Source organism: Balaenoptera acutorostrata, chromosome 15, assembly GCF_949987535.1.
Source record: "Balaenoptera acutorostrata chromosome 15, mBalAcu1.1, whole genome shotgun sequence".
NCBI classification, from domain to species: domain Eukaryota; kingdom Metazoa; phylum Chordata; class Mammalia; order Artiodactyla; family Balaenopteridae; genus Balaenoptera; species Balaenoptera acutorostrata.
Genome location: NC_080078.1, coordinates 62,869,666 through 62,893,857, shown reverse-complemented (window position 1 = coordinate 62,893,857; position 24,192 = coordinate 62,869,666). Strand labels below are relative to the sequence as shown.

The following is a 24,192-nucleotide window of genomic DNA, read 5'->3' as shown; positions in this document are numbered from 1 at the left end:
GAGACAGTGTAAAGGACAGCTGACTTCTCATCAGAGACAATGCAAGCCTAAAGACAAAGGAACATCATCTCTTAAGAATTTTAAAAGAAAGTTCTTCAAGTAGAAGGAAACTTATACCAGATGGAGATTCAGACCTATAAGAAGGGGTAAAGAGTGGAGTAAATTTGAAATACTTTCTTCCATATCTTAATTAAAAAAAAACAAACAGTTAACCATGTAAAGTGAATATAATGAGAATGTATTGTAGGGCTGGGACTTCCCTGGCGATCCAGTGGTTAAGACTCCACGCTTCCACTGCAGGGGGTGAGGGTTCGATCACTGGTCAGGGAACTAAGATCCCATGTGCCACCTGGTGTGGCCAAAAAGTAAAAAAAAACCAAAAAACTGGGCTTCCCTGGTGGCGCAGTGGTTGAGAATCTGCCTGCCAATGCAGGGGACACAGGTTTGAGCCCTGGTCTGGGAAGATCCCACATGCCGCGGAGCAACTAGGTCCGTGAGCCACAAATACTGAGCCTGCGCGTCTGGAGCCTGTGCTCCGCAACAAGAGAGGCCGCGATAGTGAGAGGCCCGCGCACTGCTATGAAGAGTGGCCCCCACTTGCCGCAACTGGAGAAAGCCCTCACACAGAAACGAAGACCCAACACAGCCATAAATAAATAAATAAATAAATAAATAAATAAATAAATAAATAACTACATTGTAAAAAAAATAAAGAACGTATTGTAGGGTTTATACATATTTACAAATAAAATATATGACAAAAATAGCAGCACAAAAGATGGGAGGGGAGCATAAACAGAGCATGCTGTTCTAGGGTTCTTACATTGTACACGAAGTGGTATAATATTGAGTCAAGGTAGATAGTGATAAGTTACGGATGCATATTGTAATTCCCTAGAGCAGTGGTTCTTCTTTTTTTTTTAAATGAGTTTATTTATTTATTTTTTGGCTGCGTTGGGTCTTCGTTGCTTTCTCTAGTTGTGGCAAGCCGGGGCTACTCTTCATTGGCATGCACAGGCTTCTCTTGTTGTGGAGCACCGGCTCTAGGCATGGGCTTCAGTAGTTGTGGCACGTGGGCTCAGTAGTTGTGGCTCACGGCGTCTAGAGCGCAGGCTCAGTAGTTGTGGCACTCGGGCTTAGTTGCTCCGCAGCATGTGGGATCTTCTCGGACCAGGGATGGAAACCGTGTCCCCTGCATTGGCAGGCAGATTTTTAACCACTGCACCACCAGGGAAGTCCCAGAGCAGTGGTTCTTGATGTGTGGTCCAAGTACTCCTCAAGGTCCCCAACTCTCAGGGGTACACAAAGTCCTCCCCTTTCAATAACATATCTTTGTGAGGCTAGATTTTCTTCCTACTCTTCAGGCAAACAACGTATCACAACAGATTGAATACAGAAAATTTGAGAAGCTGAATGTCTTCTATTCAGCCAGACATTGAAGAGCGTCACAAAAAATGTAAAACCACCACCACTCATCTCAGTAAATTTGGGGGAGAGAGAAAATAGTTATAGTTCATAAAAATATGTTATTTATGCTTCCATGTAATGAGTATGTGATTGCTTTTTAAATGAATTAATAAATAAGTATTTTTTTAATTTATCATTTAAAATTTCTAATGTGGTAAATATTGATAAGTATAAGCCACATAAACAAAAGTTATTAGAGTCCACAATGATTTTTCAGTTGTAAAGGGATCCTGAGGTCAAATTTTGAAAACTACTGCTCTAAAGTAGTGAAATATTTAAAGCTAATCCAAAACAATAAAGAAATACAAGTTCAAATCCATCAGATTGGAGAAAATATTTAAAATCAGGCAAATACCAAGTGTTTGAGAGAATGTGGAGAAATGATAATGATGCTGATGGGAGTGTAAATTGGATAAACTTTTGGAGAGAAATTTGGCATATTAAAACCATCAATTACTATTTCATACACATTAGACTAGCAAAAATCTAAAAGTCCAAGTTTTAGCAACAATGTGCTAAAATGGAAACTCCTCCTCTGCCAGTAGGAGGCACTTTGAAGAACCACATGGCAGTATTTAGTAAGTTGAATGTGCATATACTCCACACCCAGCAATTCTATCCTAGATCTACACCCTAGGTAGATACCCTACATATGTACTCGGCAATATACATACAAGGATGTTCATCTGTAACTGTTAATATTTTTATGGAAGTAATCTGCAGCACACACTGTTGGTGGTCCATCCTTATCCCTTGGGCATTTGCCATTCCTGTGCATGCAAATCACAGGGCTTTCCTCTGCCAGCACCTGCAGTTCTTTACCTGAAGTCTTCTTCTAGCCCTTGGTCTGCTCAGCCAGTGCTTGGAGTAGATCTGAAGTACCAGGGAGTTAACTGCCCTCCCCCCAACAGCATAAAACCAATGATGACTGAAGTTTATGGATAAATCCTCCAGCTCTTTCATCACTCAGTTGGGGTAAGTATACGGTGTGTTCTACACTGTCTCATAGGAATCCCCGGTGGGATGGAGCCCCACTTGCCCACAGCAATAACCTGTCAATAATGCACTTTTTATTGGTTTCTTTCCCTTAGCTGTCTCACTTCCCCACTTCCCTGCCGATGCTTACTGGAATCACCTTCCAGATAAATGATCTGCTCTCACATCCTTATCTCAGGGTCTGCTTCTGGAGGAAACCAATATAAGACACAACCTAAGTGCCTTTCAGAAGGCAGATAGATAAATAACTTGTGATATATAATGGCACTCATACAGTAGTTAAAATGTATCCAGAGCTACATGCACCAACATGGATAAATACTGAAAGTATAATTTTGTGAGACAAAAGCAGGGTGCAGAATATAACAGTATATGCCACTTATGTAACTTTTATAGCTGCCCACTCGGGCAGCTAGGGGTGTCCATGTGACACAATTTGGGTCAATAATATAAAAGCATAAAACTGCTAAGGAGGGTAGGTTCCTGGGAAGTGTTTATTCTTTTGATTTGAGAAAGAGAGAAATGGCTTGAGTCTGCCCTCCCCCCTTCTTCCCATCTTGATCATGACATGAAGGCTGAAGCTGTAGCAGCCACTTGGTGTCCATCAGGAAAATGTGAAGACAATCACAGAGACACTAGCTCTGACATTGTTGAACCACTGCACCAGCCCTCCAGACTCTTTGTTACATGAGGAAAAGAAATACAATTTTTTAAAGGTACTATTAGTTGGGTTTCCTGTTACTTGTAGCTAAATGCATTTCTAATCAATATCTGCCCTGATAAAACAGATGGATGGGTCCTGTTAACTGAAGTGCTCTTTGTTTTGTTGAGGTGGGAGTGGGTGTGTAAGTTTAGGGCCAGGATCTGGAACACAGTGGAACACTGTGCATGCAAGAGTGAAAGGTTTGAAACTGGTGGAAAGGAGTCAGTACAGAGATAAAGAAGGCAAAGAAGATGGGTGCTGCATGAGAGAAAGGTCAGAGGCCATGCATGCCCGCCCCAGTGGTGGTGTAGCCAGGAAGGGCATTAGAAAGAACAGAAATATATAATGAAATAGGGAATAGAAAATTCTAAAATATTTGCCATGGTGTGTGCAATGTAAACTACCTCCTCTAATTCCCACAAAAATCTTCAGTAAAGTCTGCATTGCTCACTCCTGCTTTGTGCAAGTGGATTCTTTTTAAGAAATCCAAAGAGGTACTGAGTTCTATAACCCGGTTATTGATGCAGAGCGATGCAGAAGTTCAGAGTGCAGTTGACATTTGCATTGTCAAGTCAACTTCACATGGTTGTTGAAGCAGGCAAGGAAACACAGTTAGATACAACATGGGCCATGGAGTCCAACAAGCTCTGCCACTAACAGATGCTATAGTCTTGAGCAAGTAACTTAGCCTCCCTGAGCTTCAGTTTCCCCATCTGTAAAGTGGACATAAGAGTAGTACCTATTTCAAAGAATTGTGGTAAGGATTCAATGAGATATACAAGTAAAATAACAAGCCCAGGGCCTGGCACATGGTAAGTGCTCACTTATTATTTATTATCATTATCATTATTGAAGTAAAGAAGTGGGGAGGGGGCTTCCCTGGTGGCACAGTGGTTGAGAATCTGCCTGCCAATGCAGGGGACACAGGTTCGAGCCCTGGTCTGGGAGGATCCCACGTGCCGCAGAGCAACTGGGCCCGTGAGCCACAACTACTGAGCCTGCGCGTCTGGAGCCTGTGCTCCGCAACAAGAGAGGCCTCAGCAGTGAGAGGCCCGCGCACCGCGATGAAGAGTGGCCCCCACTCGCCGCGACTAGAGAAAGCCCTCGCACAGAAACGAAGACCCAACACAGCCAAAAATAAATAAATAAATAAATAAATAAATTTTTTTAAAAAATTAAAAAAAAAAAGAAGTGGGGAGGGAGGGATGGACAAAGGGAAGGAAGGAAGGCAGCAAGCAAGCAGGCAGTTAGTTCTGGGTTTACTGGATTGGGTAGGACCACTCACCGCTCTTTTCCCTTTGGCAATCCATGGCCCTTGTAATTTTGATTCTGCAATGAGAAAAGGAAAGTGATGTAATTTTATACATATCTACCCTGCTTCCCAAATCAACTTACTGTAGATATTAAAATGCTCAAACTATCAGACTCAACACTGCCCAGATGCTATGACATGAAGGTTCAGCCTGGCCAAGGTCTTATTAGTCAACATGTGCCTAGTAACTTGGTCCTTGGAATGAACCCCCAAGAATCCAAGGGTCCACCTCACTGTAGGCTTACTCCACAGGCATGACCAGTATAGTGAACGCCCGGTTTTCAATGCTCTAAAAGTCCAACCATGACCCCCAGTTTGAGGGCTGAACTCAGCAGGCTCTGAGAGAAGGATGTGGACCTACTCTAACCTTGAATGTTTGATTAGACCCATGATCCAGGAGGAGCTGGATCAAAGACTCAGAGCCATGTTAATTCCTTCTACCCAAAATGGACCTTCCAAATCCTCAAAGGGTGGTAGGTATTATTCTCCTCCAACTATATCCAAAACAGTTTCGTCCTCAGTCCTGATAAGACTGATCCCTAAGGCAGATATGAAAAAAGAACTAGAAATTGGTCCTATGCAGGATGACCTTTGCACCTTGGACAGATGTGCCATCTGTATTAGTTTTCTACTGCTGCATAACAAATTACCACAAACTTAGTGGCTTAAAACAGTGCAAACCTATATCTCACAGTTTCCTTGGACCAGGAATCTGGGCACATCTTAGCTGGATCCTATGCTCAGGTCTTGCAAGGCTACAATCAAGGTGATGGCTGGAGTTGTGTTTCTCCTCTGGCCCTTGGGGTTCTCTTCCAAGATCATCCAGATTTTTGGCAGAATTGTTACTTGGGGTTGTAGGACTGAGGTCCCTGTTTACTTGCTAGTCATTGGCTGGGACTGCTCTCAGCTCCTAGAGGCCACTTGCAGTTCCTTTTGAAGTGGCCCCCATAGGCAGTTCACAACATAGATGTTGTTTTTCTTCCAGGCCAACAGGAGCATGTCCTTCTGATTTCCAACCCTCCCTCCACTCCAACTCAGCTATGGCGGAGTCTTATATAATGTATTGTAATCATGGTAATAACTATCCCATCAAATTCACAGGTTCTATGGACACTCAAGGGAGGGCATTATACAAGATGTGTACACTGAGGATGGGAATCTTGGGGGCCACCTTAGAATTCTGCCTACCACACAATCCTACCCCTCAAAAAGCCAGTGGAAGGGGATAGAGCCCCTCTAATTCCTCCAGAACTAGTCAAGTGTCCTAATCTTTTTTCATAATATCTTTTCTATTCTCATATGTTTATGTATGTTTATTCAGTTGCTCCAGAGTCTTTGCTTGAAAAACCTTCCCTTTCCTCACTGAATTGCCTTGCCTCTTCTGTCAAAATTCAACTGACTATGTATATGTAGGTCTATCTCTAGAGTTTATTTTGTTCTATTGACTTATTTGTCTACCCTTATGTCACTACCACAGTCTTAATTACATAGCTTTCTAGTAAATCTTTGAAATCAGGTAGCGTAAGTCAAACTTTTTTTTTCAAGATTGTCTTCGCAATTTGAGGTTCTTTGGACTTCAGCATAAATGTTAGGATCAGACTTTCCTGGTGGCACAGTGGTTAAGAATCCGCCTGCCAATGCAGGGGACATGGGTTCAAGCCCTGGTCCGGGAAGATCCCACATGCTGCAGAGCAACTGAACCCAAGTGCCACAACTACTGAAGCCCGTGCGCCTAGAGCCCATGCTCTGCAACAAAAGAAGCCACCACAATGAGAAGCCCGCACACCACAATGAAGAGTAGCCCCTGCTCGCCACAAACTAGAGAAAGCCCCCGTGCAGCAATGAAGAGCCAACGCAGCCAAAAATTAATTAATTAATTTTTTAAAAAATGTCAGTTTGCTATTCTATCAAAAAAAGTATGTTGGGTTTTTTATTGGGATTGTATTGAATGTACAGATCATTTTGGGAAGAAGTGACACCATAAACTATTGAGTTCATCATTCCATGAATATGGTCTATCTCTATTAATTTAAGTCTTCAATTTCTTTCCACAATGTCTTCTAGTTTTCAGTATAGAAGTCTTGAACGTTTTTTATTAGATATATTCATAGGTGTTTGATTTTGTGATGCTATTGTAAATTTTTAAATTTTAATTTTCCAATTATTTGATAATAGTATATTGTGGTAAACAAAATAATGCTCCCTCAAAATGTGTCCATGTCCTCGGGCTTCCCTGGTGGCGCAGTGGTTAAGAATCCGCCTGCCAATGCAGGGGACACGGGTTCGAGCCCTGGTCCGGGAAGATCCCACATGCCGGGGAGCAGCTAAGCCCGTGCGCCACTACTACAGAAGCCGACACGCCTAGAGCCCATGCTCCGCAACAAGAGAAGCCACAGCAATGAGAAGCCCGCACACTGCAAAGAAGAGTAGCCCCCGCTTGCAAAAACCCGCCCGCAGCAACGAAGATCCAGCGCAGCCAAGAATAAATAAATTAATTAATTAAATTAAAAAAATTTTTTTAAAAAATGTGTCTATGTCCTAATCCCTAGAACCTGTGAACATGTTACATTACATGGCAAAGGGAAATTAAGGTTGTAGATGGAATTAAGGTTTGGAATCAACTGACTTTAAAACAAAGAGATTATCCTGGAGTATACAGGTGGGCCCAATGTAATCACTCATTTTAATGCTCTGGGAGGGAAATAAAGAAATTTATTTCTTTAGGTACCATTCATCAGAGGTGCAACACGGGATAAGAAGCGGGTTGGGGTGGGAGAGCTGGATTCTAGAGTAATTGATTCCTCTGTCTGGGTCTAATCTTTCCCACTTCTGAAATGGGGGAGTTGGCCTATGCACTCCTAGAGGGCAGGGGCTTGTCGGATTCACCTCTGTGCTCCCATTGGCCAGCACTGGGGTCGCCTGGGAAAAAAACACATTAGCGTTTTGGGGGTGGATGGATGGAGGGATGGATGGATTATAAATGGATGAGCGAGTCTCAAGAGGGCGCGGGGTGAATAGATCTCTAAGAGCTTTTCCAGGTCAGCAAATCCGAAGTTCTGAGTTTCGCCGGGGTCACAGAAATCGCTGAGTACAGTTTAGAATCCTAGAGTTTCATAAATTTTCCGCCAGCAAACTGGGTTTCTTGGACTCGCGCAGGAACTCCGGCGTTGCGCGGCATGCCGGGACTTGTAGTTTTTTCTCTGAACTCATCATTTTCTTCCCATTCTAACCGGAATCCCTCCACGAGGACCCCACAACTTCTGAATCCCTCCGCGATTTCCCTCCCTCTCTGGGACGATGGAACATCTGGATCGAGGGGCACCCCTACCTTCTGTCGCGACATCATGATACGATTCCCCAGGGCCCGACCCAAACCGTCACCGCGTCCCGCTCGAGCTTTTGCGTCCCGTTGCCAAGGCGACGGAGGGAAGGATCTGCCGCTCTGATTGGATGAGGCAAGGACACGCCGTTCGGCGCAGCTCGCAGTCTCGAGCTGATTGAAGCCCTTGCTTGCCATTGCGGCCCGGACCCTTCTACTCCCCTCTACTTTCTCTCCCAGCCCCACGCCTCCGCGACCCTTGGGGCACACCGGGCCAGAGACCGGCTGCCAGCCGCGGGCACTCACTGCCTAGCGGCTCCTCCGGCTGCACTTCGGTTGACCTAATAGCGCTGCGTCTGAAAAGTTGTCAGTTTTTGGTCAATGCGATGGTTCTAAGTTTCCTTACTCGGTCCCTCACTGAGTTACCTGGTCAGTTGGCCACCTGGCTAATCGGTCACTTCTGATCTCTCCCAGTCACCCTAATTCTTAGGCACCAACTATGCCAGGACTTGCCTCAACGCCTGCAATAGCCTCCTGTCTACTAGTGCCCACTTTGCCCTATCCATTCCAATTCATTCTCTGCACTGCAGGCAAAGAGCTCTTTAAAACACAAATCTGATCTTGTCTCTCCCCTGCATATAACCTCAAGTGGCAATTTATTCGTCATTGCACCCTGTATTGGCTCCCTGTCCTTCCCTGCCTCACTTCCCCACTGCCCTGGAATCTATATACCTATATCTATATAGCTGACTAGAAACTATTTAAAAAATTTTGTTGTTGTTGTTGTTTTATACCAACAAAACATAAGTTATGTAGGAATGTATCTAACAAAATATATGCAAGACATTCATTAAACAACAAATTTTTATTAAGCATCTACCCTATGTCTTGCCCCATTCTTGACTCTGAGGATACAGCAGTGAACAAAACCAACAAGGATTGTAGAATTAATATTCTCATAGAGAAAATTACAAAACATTATTGAAGGACATTAAAGAAGGCCTGAATAAGTGGAGGGATATACCATGTACGTGGATGGGAAGACTCAATATCATAAAGACATGTATTTTCCCAAATCCAATCAGGATTTTTGAGAGCCCTTATCAAACCAAAACAACAAAGTGTATTTGTTGGGGAAGGGAGATATTTCTCTGCCTATCAAGTCACATTATGGTGCAGGGAGAGGCAAATATTAATGGAATACAATGGAGATCCTAGAAACAGACATAGGTGTGTGTGTGTGTGTGTGAACTTGATGTACCATAGAGGTGGCATCATAAATCAGAAGGGAAAGGATGGAGAACTCAGTAAATGGCACTGAGAAACTGGCATTCCATAGGAGTAAAAAATAGATACCTAATTCAAGTGGATTAAAGAATAAATATGGCAAACAAATATTTCAGACTACAGCTGACCCTTGAACAATGCGGAAGTTAGGGGTGCCAACCCCAAGCAGTTGAAAAACCACCTATAGCTTTACAGCTGGCCTTCCCTATAGACAGTTCTGCATCCTTGGATTCAACCAACCTCTGATTGTATAGTACTGTAGTACATATTTATTGACAAAAATCTGCATGTATATGGACCTGCTTAGTTCAAAATCATGTTGTTCAAGGGTCAACTGTATATACATACATACATATATATATAATTTTATGACTTCATGGTGAAGAAGGGTTTCTTAATAAAGCACAACTCATAAGGGAAAAATTGATCTGTGACTCTCTCAAAATTTAAACTGCCATGTAACAGAAGACATTGTAAATTGGATTAAAAGACAAGCTATAGACTAGGAGTAAAAATCTGCAACCTATATAACAAAGGGCAAGTATTCAAAGAACTCCTGAAAACCATTAAGAAAGACTCTCCCCCACAACCTGCAAAAGAAAAGTGAACAAAATATATAAATAGGGAACTTTCAGCGGAAAAAATCTGAATTGCCAATAGGCAATTGAGATACATAAATCAAAATAATTATGAGATGATTTTAAATATATCAACTAGACAAAAATTAAAACACATATGCATGCCAAGTGTCTGTGAGCATGTTGGGAAACAGGAATCTTTATATGATTACATTCACACTTTGGAAGGCAATTTGGCAATATCTCATAAAGTTGAAAAGGCACATACCTTACAACTCATCGATTCAACTACTGGATATATAGCCCATAGGCTCTCTGAATACAGCTGCACAGCCCATGGAATACCTTTTGTTTTGCAGCTAATGTGCAAGGTGACAACCTTCCCTAAAGAAATTCGAACACTTGTGCATAGTTCATATGTATAAGGATGTTCTTTGCATATAATATAAAGCATTCTTTATATTAGTGGAAAATATTAGAAATGATTTAAATGTCCATTAGTAGGGTGATGGATGAATAAAAGGGGATATACCCTAATAACAAAATACTATACAGTGACTAAAATGAATGATCCAGCTCTATATCAACATGGAAGTATCCCCCAAACCTATAGTTTGATCAATAAAAGAGAGTTGTAGAATGATAAATATTTTTAAAGGTTACATTTGTGTTAATTATAAACACACATACAAAAGTATATTCTATATACTTATGGGCATATGGGTATTACAAGTTTAAAAACACAGACTGGAAAGATGCACACCCAATTCATGATAGCGTTGCCTGTGGGGAGAGACTTAAGGAGGAGGAGAGAGGAGAGGAAACTTCAACTATGTCAAGTTTATTTGAAATGGTTTTTCTTAAACAACCCAGTTGAAGCAAATAGGTCAAAATATTCTTATCTGGATTTGTTTTCCTCTTTTTTCTAAATGAAAAACAAGCCATAGTAATAAAAGAAAATTAGTACTATGATAGAGGAAGTTTAGGATGCTTTGGGAATGCATAACAGTGATGTCTAACCAACTCTAATTGGGGTCAGCAGAGACTTCCAGGAGGAAATGGGAGTTCATCTGGTAAAGGGGATGGGAAGGGCATTCCAGGCAGAGGGAACAGCATGTACAAAATTGGAAGACAGAGTGAAGCATGTTTGAGGAAGTGAATTCAGATCAGTGACCAGGAAAGAGTGAAGAGAGAAAAGATGAGACGGCCAAACCTGTATGTTTTTGTTTGTTTCCTTTTTTACAGATGCAGAAACAGAGTCCTAGTGAGGGGAGTAGAACCCAGGCCTCCTAACTCCCTGTCAATTGCTCCATGATAATAATAATGACAACAACAATAATGATGATGATGATGATGATGATGAGCTGTGTGCAGTCTCTCTAGTAGGTACTTTAAATATGTCCTTGCATTTAATCTCACTACAGACCTAGAGGGTTTTTCTCTCCCATTTTACAGATGGTAAAACTGAGGCCCATAGAAGTTAAGAAATTTGCTCAGAGTCACAGTGGCAGAAGCCCAATCCCAGAAGGCTTTGGGTGCCGTACTTAGCAGGTTGGACTTTTCCCCAAGGGCACTGGTGAGTGTATTAGGTTCCTATTGCTGCTGTAATTACCGTAAACTGAATGACTTAAAACAGTACAAATGTATTAGCATATAGTTCCTGATGTCAGGAGTCTGAATCAGGTCTCACTAAGCTAAAATGAAAGTGTTGGCAGGGCTGAGTTCCTTCTGGAAGCTCTAGGAGATAGTCTGTTTCTTTGTTTTGCCTTCCTTGGCTCATGGCCTCCTTCCATCTTCGAAGCCAGAAATCAAAGCACTGTGACCTCTGCTGCTGTCATCACATCCCCTCTGACTCTTATACTCCTGCCTTCCTCTTTCACTTATAAGGATTCTTGTGATTACACTGGACCTTCCCAAACAATCCAGGATAATCTCCCCAACTCACGGTCAGCTGATTAGCAACTTCAATTCCATCTGCGGCCTTAATTTCCTCTTGCCATGTAAAATAACACGTTCCCAATTTCCAGGAATTAGAGAATGGACATCTTTGGGGAGACCATTAATTTGCCTACCATGGTGAACCACTGAATGGTTTTAAGCAAGGAAACACAAGGTGAGAACTGCATTTTAGCATCTTCATATTACTGGTTTTAAAAAACTGTCACTTCCCGTGACTCATTTAAGGCAAATTGGGCTTTGTAACAACTAACACTTTCAAAGGCTGAACAGTATATAGATATTAAATGTGTTAAATCTAATAACTACATTTTTTTCCAGGGTTTTTAACCTGATAAGAGTTCTTTCCTACCTGTGCTTTGATTATTCCCCCAACAATCAGTAGAGGTACAAAGGGCTATGTGGTAATTGTCCCCAGATGGATGAGGAAACAGACCCGGGGCATTCGGTCACCTGCCCAGGTTCACGGAGCTGCTAAGGCCAGGGTCATGATGAGGAGCTGGTCTTCAGGCCGCCTTTTCGGCATTTCTTTATGCCATCCATAGGGTGGGGCCTTCTGGAAAACTCAAGTCAGACAGTACATCTTTGGTGCAATAATTCATGTATAACCTGGGCCCCAATAATTATTTGTTGAACGGATTAATAACCCTGCTTTTACTTCTGAGGCACAGATAGCGATTTTCAAGGCAGGAAAACTGGGAGTCATCCTAGAATTCCTTCCTTTTCCCCACATATAATCTATCTACAAGTCGGTTATGCTGCCAAAATATTAATACATGCTGCATCTCTCCCCTTCTTTCCAGCCTCTCCACTCCCTCTTTGTCCCAGGGCACCTCATCTCTTGCCATCTCTCACCATCTCTCCTCAAAGCCTCCCTCCTTTGCCTCTCTAATCTATACTCCAGTTAGGGGCCAATGTGATCCATGTAAATCAGATGACATGGCCATTCTGTTTAAATTTTCCTACTGGCTTTCCATCATACTGAGAAGGAAACTCTAAACCCCCAATCATGGCCATACATGGTCCTTCATGCTTGGCCTCTTCTCATCTTTAGCCTCAATCTTACCACCTCCCCTTGGCCTCCTCCCCTCCAGTCCTACTGGCTCTTCCCAAAGACCAACCTTTCCCACCACAGGGCCTTTGCTTGTGCTGTTCCTTCTGCTGGAAATCTCTCCACTCTTTAAACAGCTGTGTCCTTCTTACACGTCAGGTCTTATCCAAATGTCACCTATTTACAGAAGTTCTTCCTGTCCCCCAGTTTGTTTCCTCCATAGAAAATTGTGACTGTTTGTAAGTGCTTTGTCTGTTTGCTTATTTTGTTTGCCTTCCCTCCTAGCCCTGATGTCCAGTATGGAGCTACCAGCCACATATGGCGATTAAGCATTTGACATGTGGTTAATCTGAATTGAGATGTGCTCTAAGTGTAAAATACACACTGGATTTTAAAGACTTAATACAATTAAAAGAATGTAAAATATGTCATTAATAATGTTTAAATATTGACTGCACATTGAAATGATAATATTTTGGCTATACTGGCTCAAATAAAACCATTAGTAACAACCTGCTTCTTTCTACTTTTTTAATGTGGCTACTAGAGAATTTATGATTACCCATGTGGCTCACATTGTATTCCTATTGGGCAATGCTGGTCTAGACCGTTAGCCAACAAAGGTAGGAACCACTGCCACCTTATCTGTTAGGGACACCCCTAATGCCTACCATATAGTGGGTACTCAGTAAGTATTTGTTGAATAATTTGGTTTTTATGAGAACCTTGGACACAGAGCTGAGACAGGCAGCCCCATGTACACTGTGAATTTGAGGAAGAAAGAAATACCGAAGAAACAGTTTTATTTTCCTGCAGCCACTGCATTTCAAACAGGTTCCTCTGACCCTGTCCTTCTCTGTACCCACATTCCTCCCACAGTCACCACTACAGATGGAGGGGGGCAGGTGACGGCTAGAGGAGTAAAGCTGGTTCAGCTGCTTCTATTTCAGTCCCACAAGAGGTGTGTGCTCTCAGTTATTTCACATTCTCCAGCTTTGGTCCTAGTAGCAGCACACTGAGACATACAGTTTGGGTAGCTGGGAGCCCAAGGGGATTTGCCCAGGGTCACTGAGCAGGTCAGAGGTGAATGAATAGGGCCTGGAACCTTGGTCTCCAGACTCACCTTCTGAGACTCTTGTCTCTAACTGCATCCTGTCGTAGTCTCCTTAACTCCAAGGGACCCAGGTAACCGTAACCCTCACTCATCTCCCTCTCCTCACATGTACCTCTGATTTATTGGGGCCCCTAAGCAGAGTTATGCCTGGTCCCAGCAGAGCTGACCCAGATGGCACTATCCTCAGAGGCCAAAGTATATGGGAGGAAGAGATGGGAGGATGGCTGGATGAATGAACAGACAGACGGAACAGTGAATGGATGGAGTGGAGGTTGGGAGGACAGACTGGCTGCAAGAGTGGGGGAGGAGGATGGTTGGCTGGTAAGATGCCTGCATGGGGGGCGGGGCAGGGAGATGTACAAACGGAAGGAATTACCCACTTTTCGCGTCTCAAACAGAATCTGAAGATCAAAGTCCAGCCCCCATCACGTTTCTGCTAGAAAACCGAGGCCGAAGGAGCTAGGCGTTTCGCCCCAGGGTCCGCAGGGAGCGCCGGGCAGAGCTGGAACTGGGATCCGAGTCTCTGAGCCCGCGGCTGGGGGCTCTCTCCGCCCCCGCCCCTCCCGCGCCTGACGGTGCCAGGGTGGGGGGAGCGCCCCGCCCCCACCTCCGGAGGTGGAGGCCCCACGCGGCCCCAACAAGCTGCCGTTGTCCCGCGGGCCCCGGGCCCGGCACACTGGGGCTTTGTCCAACCCCCCGCCGCGACCCACGGGTTGGGGGGGCGGCCCACATGACCAAGGGGGTAGGAGGAGCCTGCAGCGGCGGTGGCGGCGGCGGCGGCGGCGGCAGCGGCGGCTCCAGCATTTCCCTCCCTGGCCGGGGGTCGGCGGGCGGCGGCGGCGGCAGCGGCGGCGGCGGCAGCTGGGCAGGGCTGGGCCGAGCTGCGGACGCCAGGCCCCCCGATCCCCGCCAGGCTGCGGACGCCAGGGCCCCCGATCCCCGCCAGGCTGCAGGCGCCGGGCCCGGGCAGTCAGGGCAGCTGTGACCCTTGCGCTCAGCGGGTGGCGAGCTGGGGGTGCGCCCGGATCCCCGCCCCCGGGATCATGGGGAATGGCATGACCAAGGTAGGGGGCCGGGATGGCGCAGCCCGCACCTGGCCGCCCCCAGCGCCTGCCGGGCGCCCGCCTCTGACCTTCTGGCTCTGGCGGTCTGTGTGTCTATTTCTCTGTCTCCCTGGGACTCTGAGATCTTACGTCTCTGTCTCTCTGGGGCGGTATCTCTCTCTGACTCTGCCTCTCTGTGTCTCTGTCTCTGCCTGTTTCTGTGACTCTGTATTTCTTGCTGTGTCTTTCTGTGGCTCTCTGTCACCCCCAGGCTCTATCTCTTCCTGAGTCCCTTTCTCTGTCTCCATGTGTCTCTGTCTCCCTGGACTCTCTCTAACGCTGTTTCTCTATCCTTCCCCATCCCCCACCCCAAGGCCTCTGCACGACCCCCTTCTGTCTCTGCCTTCCCACCTCCTCCTTCTCAGGATCCCCCACCACCCACCTTAGCAAGTCCACCTCTCCCTTTGCCCCCCTCCCCTTTGCTCCTCCCACCCTCTTTCCCTAGGTCTTTGTGCCCCTCCCTCCTCTTTCCTCTCCCCCTACCCAAGCTGGCCTCCCTTGATGCCCCCCTGCTGCCCTCCCCAGACCTCACTCATAGAGCACCCAGGCCCACAAGACGGGGGTGATTGCTCCCTGAGTCCTGAGGGCCAGACACCCTTCATGGGACTGAGAGGGGCTGCACACACCCCTAACCAGCTGACCCCGGCCTGTCTCTCCTGTAGGTACTTCCTGGACTCTACCTCGGAAACTTCATTGGTGAGCACTGCCCACTCTGTCCCAAGGCCACGGCACACTCCCCGTCCTAGGCCTGTGTCCACCATTCATGCTCTGGCCCACGCACCCTGGACACGCTCAGGAATGGGGCCGGGGGCAGGGAAGCGATGCCAGGCTGGGAGGCGGAAAGAACTCATGAAGACTAAGGGGGACGTGGGTGGAGGAGTGTCCCCAGTACAGAGGGCTCAGAACACTGGACACTGGGCAAGGCTGCACCTGCTCTGAGCCTCAGCCTCTCCCACAGCACAAGGCCCACCCCCGCCTCTAAGGATTTTGCCAGCCCTGAGGTTCTGGGCTGAGGTTTGTTTGGAGGTGTTGCTTCTAGCTGGGAAGCTGGGAACGCTTCCTGGCATAACCTCCTCCTCAGAGGAGAGGTCTCTAGAGACTGGACTCTACGTCAGAAACTTCACTGGTGAGCACTGCCCGCTCTGTCCCAAGGCCACAGCACTCTGCCTGACCCAGGCCTGGGCTAAGAGACAGGCTGGTCCGGAGCTTGGGAGACCCAAGGCAGGAAAAGTCACTTCCATCTGTGGAGTCAGAGAAAGCTTTAGGGAGGGAGGGGCATCTGCCCTGGGGCAGAGCTTTCCCCAACCACTCCTGTCCCACTCTGCGCTTAGGGGCCCCACTTTCCTAAACCCTGGTCCCTTCCTCCCCGGGAGCTCCCTCAGCAGCTCACACCACACCGACTTCTGAATATTTGGTAAGTAAGGTCTGAATCCCCTTTAAGTGTGTAGGCCCATGAGGACAGGAGCCATGAACTTGACCCCACAATGCCATGCCCAGCGAAGTCTGCACATAGTAAACACTCAGTAAATGTGGTGAATGAGGAAGTGGGCATGTGGAGATCAAGTGTTATTTACTTCGATTATAAAAGGTCTGCATGCACTGGAAATCCAGCCCCTAGAGATGGCTACTGATAGCTGTGGGAGGTATATCCCTGGGTTGTTTTCATGTATCTTTGTACATATAGATATAATATTTAAAACAAAAATGGAGGCCTATTCTGCATGCTGTTCTGTAACCTGTGTTTCCCATTTAATAATATATTGTGGGCTTCCTTGCACATCAGCACACAGAGATCTTGTTAGTGGCTGCACAGTATTCAAGTATGAATATACCATTATTTATCCAGTCCCCTTGTGGGTTTTTCCCTTTTTTTTTTTTTTTTTTTTTGGCTGCATTGGGTCTTCGTTGCTGCGCGCAGGCTTTTCTCTAGTTGCAGCGAGCGGGAGCCACTCTTCATTGCGGTGCACAGGCTTCTCATGGCCGTGGCTTCTCTTGTTGTGGAGCACGGGCTCTAGGCGCGTGGGCTTCAGTAGTTGTAGCACACGAGCTCAGTAATTGTGGTTCGCAGGCTCTAGAGCGCAGCCTCAGTAGTTGTGGCACATAGGCTTAGTTGCTCCATGGCATGTGGGATCTTCCCGGACGAGGGCTCGAACCCATGTCCCCTGCATTAGCAGGTGGATTCTTAACCACTGCACCACCAGGGAAGCCCAGTTCCCATTTTTAACTGTTTCTGATGTGTTGACAGTCATCTTCTACACACAGCTTTCCGTGTGAGTTAACCCTTCTGTAGTCAAGATTCCTAGAAGTAGAATTGCCTGGTGAAGGATATGCCACAGAAGGGTGTTTGCAATGGAAAGAACAGCAGGGGCAAGGCTGGGGAGGTGCTGGGCTCTTACCTGTGGGTGCCCCAGTGGAGAGACTGAAGCTTACGGTTGTGGCAGGACCTGTCATGCTGGGAGCAAGAGGTGGCGAAGGAGCAGGGAGCCGGCAGAGGGTGGGCCAAGGTGGAGAGGGCGGGCTGAGGAGGAGAGTGGGGCAGTGAGCTCCCGCCTCACTTGGCCATCGGAATATATAGGTCACACCTGCCAGATTGGCTCAAACATCCTTGTTTCTTTCAGATGCCAAAGACACGGATCAGCTAGGCCGGAATAAGATCACACACATCATCTCCATCCACGAGTCACCCCAGCCTCTGCTGCAGGTACGCCTTACCCCCATCCCAGAGCTGCACATAGGTGGGAAGGGGGGTTTCAGACCCCGACAGCACCCATTTATCAAGTACCTACAATGTGCCAGATCCTATACTGGCACTTAGGCCTTCCTGACCCGTGCTAACTCATTTGGTTAAAAACTGGCTTGTTTTACATTAGCATCCCTATTTGCTCCCTCTTTGGCAACTGAGGACCAGAGAGGTAAAGTAACCTGCCTAAGGTCACACATCCAGGAAGCTAAGGAGCTGGAATTTGAACACAGGCCATCTGACTCCAGAGGCCTCACACTAAACCTTAAAAAGTCTCCCACAGGGGCTTCCCGTTGTCCAACTGAATAGATGACTCCACATAGATGCTTCTGGGCTCTGTGTCTCTCTTATGACCTGGGGCTATGATTTCACCTGTCTGGGCCTCTGATCCCTCAGCCCTATCTGCCCCCAGGGGACTGTGAGATGGTAAAGATGCTTTATACACTGTACAGCACGGCCCCCACTGGGAGGGTTGGAGCTGGTATTATCGAATCCTGGAAAAGACGGGGTGAGGGTGTTATGACCTAGAGTAGGGAAGTAGGAAATCCAGACCACATGTGCTGGAGTCAGGAGCTCTGAGTTCACATCTTCACCACATTCTGTCTGTAACCTTGGGCATAGGACTTCACTTCTCTAGACCTCAGTTGCCTGATCCGTAAAAGGGGAATTTTATAACAGTACCTACCTCACTGGGTTGTTGAGAGCCACAAAATAGGCGCTCAACAAATTATAGCTGACATAATAACAAAGTTAATAATATTCTCAACCAATACACAGAGCCCCTTCCTCTTTATCTGTTAGAGTCTGGCTCACCCATCGAACGGAGAGAATTGTGGGTGGGAAGGGACTCTGGAGATCTGAGATCCAGACTGGGTTCTGTCACAGCTTTGCTGTGTGACCTTGGGCAGGGTCCTCGCCCTCTCTGGACCTTAGTTTCCCCTTGTGTCAGATTTGATAGTCTCTAAGAGCTACCTCCAATAATCTGTGGTTCTCAGTGTCACAGAGACACTAAAAGAAATTTCCGGGTCAATGGAGTCTGATTTTGCTTTATAGGGCAGGCTTGTTTCGGAGTATTTGGAGTATGTAGTCACTAGAGTGCCTGGGGAAGGTTGTCTAGGCATGACTATATTTACTAATGAAATGACTACTGGCAAAATGAGTCCCTGCTCCGGCAGCCCTGCCCTCTTCTCCCTCCCCATCCATCAGTGAATTTACCAGTCAGGGTTTGATAATGCCCTGCAAATCCAAGGCCAAATGTGTTGCAAAGCGAAATTGCGAACCTTGCAAAAGATGCAGGCTCATGTGACCTTGGGGAGAGTGAGTTATAGAGAAGGGCTGGAATCTCACACAAAGCCACTAACAGATGAGGACCTGGCCAGGGGGTCCCTTAGTCACTGGCTGGAGGTGGGGCAGGCCCTTGAAAAGAGCCATTTGAATATCAAAGGACTAAGAGAGGTCCCTGAGAAAAGTGATTCTTGGAATGTGGGCAGGACTCATCTTTAAGATCTTGTGTGAAGGTTAGGCATGGAGTGAAGGATGTGGTAGCAAGTTTGTTGGAGAAATTCCTGACAATTCATTCCTTGATTATTTTAATAATTAGCACAGAGTTTTATAACCACAATTCATGAACTAAAACTAATCTTCATAGTTCTTGTTTCTTTTCAAGAGAATAAAATCTGCTTTGCCCTTCTTACTGTGTAATTTTGTAATCCTTTTATGGAGGGGAGTCAAGTTAAGTGGCCCTTTCCCAGCTATTAAATAAAAGGTCCCTGAACCCTTTTTGGCAAGTCTTTGTGCCCAAGTCAGCTATGGGGTTAGGATACCATCTTCTCAGGAGGTTCTGGAACCACAGATGGTCAGACCTGGGAGGTCCTCAGAGAAGGTGTCTACCCTCTTTGGACAGAGACGATAACAGTGGCCCAGAGAGGGGCAGGAACCAGCCTAGGGTCTCGAGGTACTTGGGAGGCCCAGGCTGGGGTTGGGGTGCAGGCTGCCCATGTGTGTTTTGTACTTGCAGGACATAACCTACCTTCGCATCTCAGTGGCCGACGCCCCTGAGGTACCCATGTAAGTTCCTCTGGACGGGCTGACAGATGGACAGACAGCTGCTTCATGTGGTGGGAGGAGGGAGGGTGGGAGGTGGTCTGAGGGAGGACAGAGAGGACTCAGGCCACGAAGCTGTCCTGGAGACCCCAGCACAGGTGTTCTCCCAGACCACCTGGACTCTGTCTCAGCCACACCCTTGCCCATGCCCCTGGCCAAGACTTAACCTCCCAGAGCTCAGTCTCTTTGGCTATGAAATGGAGAAAACACCCTGTCCCTCAGGCTCAGACGCCCCAGTGGATTTGAAAGGGTCAGGCTTAGCCTGTTCCTGGCCTTGGAGTTAAGGCATCTGGGTTCAGGCCAGGCTCTGCCATTTACTTGCTGTTTGACCTTGGACAAATCACTTCCCCTCTCTGAGAGAGAAAATGGGTGTGTGAGGGGTTGGGGCCATCAGCACCAAGGAGGCTGTCAAAGATCAGATAGCACAGGTTGAGGATCTAGGACAGGGCCTGGCGTGTAATGAGGGCTCAGAAAGCAGGATTTTTGTTTATGTTATTAGCAGTAGTACACCCCAGCCTGGGAGGGACCCAGACAGACACTCCTGCCCCTTGGGACTCTTGCTCCCAACCCTGTTGTTGACCATTATTGTCCCCAGGTGCTCTGTTTGCAGACCCCAGAGGGGTGGGACTCCTCGCACCCATTTCCTTGAAAGGTCAAGATAAACCCTCCATGAAAATAGGATCCACAGGACCCATTCGAGAGGTGCTCCTGCCTCTGTGGTGGGATTTGCCATCATTGATTGGCCTCTCTCACCTCCTGAAACGCCACCATTATTGCTTCACACACACCTCCACCAGTACTACAGTATCGGCCCCTAGTCACTGCACGTGCTGGCTGACCTGAGGATCCAGGGCTCTTTGTCTCTTGCCATCCCAGAAATGGGGAGGGGGACAACTCCTAGGAGACCTGTCCCCCCCCCAGTGCTCTGTACCTTATTGCTTTCTTCTCTAGCAAAAAGCACTTCAAAGAATGTATCAACTTCATCCACTGTTGCCGCCTCAATGGGGGAAACTGCCTTGTGCACTGGTGAGTTAAGAGGGGAGTGGGGGGAGGGGAAGTGAGTGGCCGTCCTCCATCCTGAACATGCCCTCATCCTGTGGGGAATGCAGAGCCTGCGATGGATCTTCTCCAGCCTGTCACAATGCCTGACAGTCCACCATTCGTCTGACAGGCTGATGGAGGACTCAGATCAAGGCTCTGTCTCTTACTAGCTGTATGGCCGTGGCCAGATAGCTATTTCTCCCTGAGACTCAATTTTCTCATCCGTAAAATGGGAAAAAAGAATGTTGACCTGGCAAGCTATTGGGAGGAATAGGTGAGGTCAGGCAGGTAGCCCAGCATCCTCCAGTAGTTCCGGCTCCTTCTCCTCCCCTCTAGCCTTTGAGGCAGTAGTACAGGGCAGTGAGGAGCCCCAGGCTGGGAGATGGGACCCCTGAGTTTTCCCAGGGGCCCCTGACCCTGTTGATTTCATTCATTCCATAACTTCTCACTACGCCTGGCTCAGGGTAGCTCTGCCTGAGCCCCAGCCATAGGGACAGCTCCTCCAGCCTGTCTCTCCCCCTCTCTCCCTTCTTTCCTTGCTCCAGCTGCACTGGCCATCTCCCCATTCTTCAAGTCCAACAGGATCCCACCCACATGGTCTTTGTACACTGCCCAGAACATTCTCGACAATCCTTACCCGTCTTTCAGGATTCAGCTTGATGTCACTTCCTTGCGAACCCCTTCCCTAATCCTCTGCATCCCTTCCACTAGATTAATACCTCTTCTTATACAATCTCCTAGCCACTGGACTCATCTTCAAAGCAGTTATCGCCACCTGAAATTGTTTCCCTTGTTAGTGTCTGTCTCCCCCAACCATATTGTAAGCCCCAGGATGGCAGGGACCATGTCTGTTTTATTCGCCACTATATCCCCAGTACCTGAAAAATCACAGATGATCAGGAAACGTGTACTGAATGATTGAGTGAAGTGATGTTTCACTCAGGCCTTTGATGTGGGTGAATGCCAGGCAGAGGGAACAGCATAGACAAAGGCCTGGATGTGGGAAGACAGGTCCTGGCCAGTTCCTTGTGGTTGGAGCTCAGGAGGCAAGGGTGGGAGAGCTGAAGTGGGGATGGGGTGCCTGGGGGACACGGAGGAGACTGGGCCTTACCTGAAGCCTTGGGGTGGGATGTCCCAGCTTTGCAGGCATCTCCCGAAGCACCACCATCGTGACGGCATATGTGATGACTGTGACAGGACTGAGCTGGCGGGACGTGCTTGAAGCCATCAAGGCCACGCGGCCCATCGCCAACCCCAACCCAGGCTTTAGGCAGCAGCTTGAAGAGTTTGGCTGGGGCAGTTCCCGGAAGGTAGGGGCAGGGGCAGGGGTGGGAAACTCTTCTAACTTGAGCTGAGCACTGATTGGAAAGAATTTAGCCTGTGCTTCAGACCTGGCAGAAGATTTTTCTGGGGTCTTGAACTCGTGGCTCTTGAGCTAACCTAGCCCCTAGGTTGGACAGCCAGGTGTTTTCTTTTCCTTTTTAACTTAGTATTTGAATATCCATGGGCCTGATTATGGACCCTTCAATTTGGCTAGGTTCCAGCATTGCCTGCTCTGCCTACCTGGAACCTGAAGGCATTTGAACATTTGGCTCCTCTGGGGAGGAATGTCCAGTCCTTATTCCACCCCTGGGTCCTTGATGAGGCCAAAGCAGTTCCTTCTCTTATGCCCAGTGGGCAGATGGCACATGGAGATGTCGGGGTCTGAGCTGCGCCCTCCCCCACCCGCAAACAAGAGATGAGAGAGAGAAGCAGTCAGTGCAGGAAGGCAGGCTGATGGCCAGAGACTTGTCTGCAAGGCTGCATTAGGAAAGAGGCAGGCAAGGAAGAGGGCCTGCATGAGTAGAGTTGTTGGGCAGTGTGGGGAGGGGTTAATGTGGTCCCCACTGTGCAGGTGGGGGGGTCACTTTAGTAGGTCTGGAAGATGGAGTGTCAAAGGGGAAGGGGATTCAGGGAGAGGGGAGGGATTCAGAGGGAGGGCGGCTCAGTTGGGATGGAGACCCAGAGGGGAAGCTAAGAGGATGGTCAGGACGGGGAGGGGCTTAGCGAGGTGTGGGAAGCTCGAAGAAGAGCGGGAGCTCTGAGGATTGGGGAGGGGACCGAGCCGGCGGCCCGGCACCGACCCCGACTCCACCCCACCCCAGCTTCGCCGGCAGCTGGAGGAGCGCTTCGGGGAGAGCCCTTTCCGCGACGAGGAGGAGGTGCGCGCGCTGCTGCCGCTGTGCAAGCGCTGCCGGCAGGGTTCTGCGAGCGCGGCCTCTTCCCCCGCGCCCAACTCCTCGGCCTCCGAGGGGACCTTGCAGCGCCTGGTGCCGCGGTCGCCCCGGGAAGCCCACCGGCCGCTGCCGCTGCTGGCGCGCGTCAAACAGACTTTCTCTTGCCTCCCGCGGTGTCTGTCCCGCAAAGGCAGCAAGTGAGGATCCTGCCCCGTCGTGGCGCCCCTCGGCCTCTCGACCGGTCCCCTTCGGGGATTGTCTGCGCCTTCCACGGCCTTCAGGACAGGCCCAGAGCCTGTGGGAGCCCCGCGGCGGCCTGATCCCCGCCCCTGCCCCTCTTCCCGCCTTGCTTGTCTGTGTCCGCAGTCAGCGTGTCCTCCATCTGTGTGTGTGGCTCTGTCTGGGCCGGCCTGCTGCAGCTACCTGGTGCCTTAGTCCTTGGGCCGGGGGAGGGTGCCCCCGCCCCCCCCCCCTCCCATTAAAGGCGGTGGGAGTGGGAGTGGGTGGGTGGGGTGGTTGGATGGGCCTGGAGGATATTAAAGAGACACAGAAGCTGCCTGTCTGATCGCCTCCCAGTCATTCTGTCATTGAGCAAAGGCAGGGCTGCAGGACTCTGCCAGGGGCTGGAGCCTGCCGGAAAAAAGAATGGGAGGGGGTTTGCATCCCCTAGGGCCTGAGGAGCCTGCCACCCTCCGTGAACTGCAGTCTGCAGGGCTGAGTTCCACTTCCCTGACCCTCACCCCTATCTCTCCCTGGAGCCCTGGTCTCCTGAAAAGGCCGCCAGCTCCTCCTTCTCTCTGAACCCCTTTCCCCCTGGCTGAGCTCCTGTCCTCCCTGAGCACCGCCCCCCCACCTCCTCCCCAGCTCCCTTCCTTTCCCTATCCACAAATCTTAGCTAGTAAAGGTATAGTAGTAGTACCTGCCTCATGCCTGACTTTTTACTTGAATGAGTTCACTTACTCCTCGGGGAGGAAACCGAGGCTCAGAGTTGTCAGGCAGCTTGCCCAAGGACACACAGCTAGAGGGGAGGCTGGGTTTGAACCTAGACAGTCTGTGTCCCATGATGGTTGTTAAGAAGCAGCTCCTTCTGGTCTTGAAGGTTATTGGCAAGGAGGATCCACCCCCAGCTAGTGGGAATGGCCCTCCCCACCTAGAGGTTAAAGGCCAGGGGAGCCACTGTGGAGGGAGGGCCTCAGGGCAGCCCAA

At 48.3% G+C, this 24,192-nt stretch overlaps 2 protein-coding genes across 5 annotated transcripts in view; one reads left to right on the top strand and one right to left on the bottom strand.

The window, feature by feature from the left end:
* TTLL9 (tubulin tyrosine ligase like 9) overlaps nt 1–14,247 on the bottom strand; it is a 68,281-nt gene extending 54,034 nt beyond the window's left edge. The window contains exons 1-2 of one of the 3 annotated variants that reach the window (XM_057529361.1): nt 14,164–14,247; nt 4,452–4,495 (exon numbers count right to left, since the gene is read on the bottom strand). Coding sequence is in view for 1 of the 3 variants with exons in the window: in XM_057529360.1 (XP_057385343.1) it covers nt 4,452–4,495; nt 7,807–7,824 (62 nt within the window). In the remaining 2 variants the exon portion in view is untranslated. Of the gene's footprint in view, nt 1–4,451; nt 4,496–7,806; nt 7,850–14,163 lie in introns of those variants that run through there. The other 2 variants (XM_028169328.2, XM_057529360.1) reach the window with 2 other exon arrangements.
* Nucleotides 14,248–14,406: 159 nt separating this feature from the next.
* DUSP15 (dual specificity phosphatase 15) lies at nt 14,407–23,857 on the top strand. 2 transcript variants are annotated; one of them, XM_007193305.2, is made up of 7 exons: nt 14,407–14,847; nt 15,549–15,582; nt 17,505–17,587; nt 19,644–19,693; nt 20,681–20,755; nt 21,909–22,080; nt 22,915–23,848. In XM_007193305.2, the coding sequence occupies exons 1-7, from the start codon at nt 14,827–14,829 to the stop codon at nt 23,185–23,187; spliced, it is 708 nt and encodes a 235-aa protein (XP_007193367.1). In that variant the 5' UTR covers nt 14,407–14,826; the 3' UTR covers nt 23,188–23,848. The 2 variants fall into 2 exon arrangements, with proteins under 2 accessions (XP_007193367.1, XP_057385346.1); XM_057529363.1 differs by lacking the exons at nt 14,407–14,847; nt 15,549–15,582; nt 19,644–19,693 and having other exon boundaries at nt 17,531–17,587; nt 22,915–23,857.
* The last annotated feature ends 335 nt before the right edge of the window (nt 23,858–24,192 follow it).

Bases quoted from the DNA above. Each gene is read 5' to 3' on its own strand.
- DUSP15 (XM_007193305.2), top strand. From the start codon at position 14,827: ATGGGGAATGGCATGACCAAG. The intron at 17,588-19,643 runs GTACGCCTTACC...TTGTACTTGCAG, and splicing joins CACCCCAGCCTCTGCTGCAG to GACATAACCTACCTTCGCAT. The intron at 19,694-20,680 runs GTAAGTTCCTCT...TTTCTTCTCTAG, and splicing joins GACGCCCCTGAGGTACCCAT to CAAAAAGCACTTCAAAGAAT.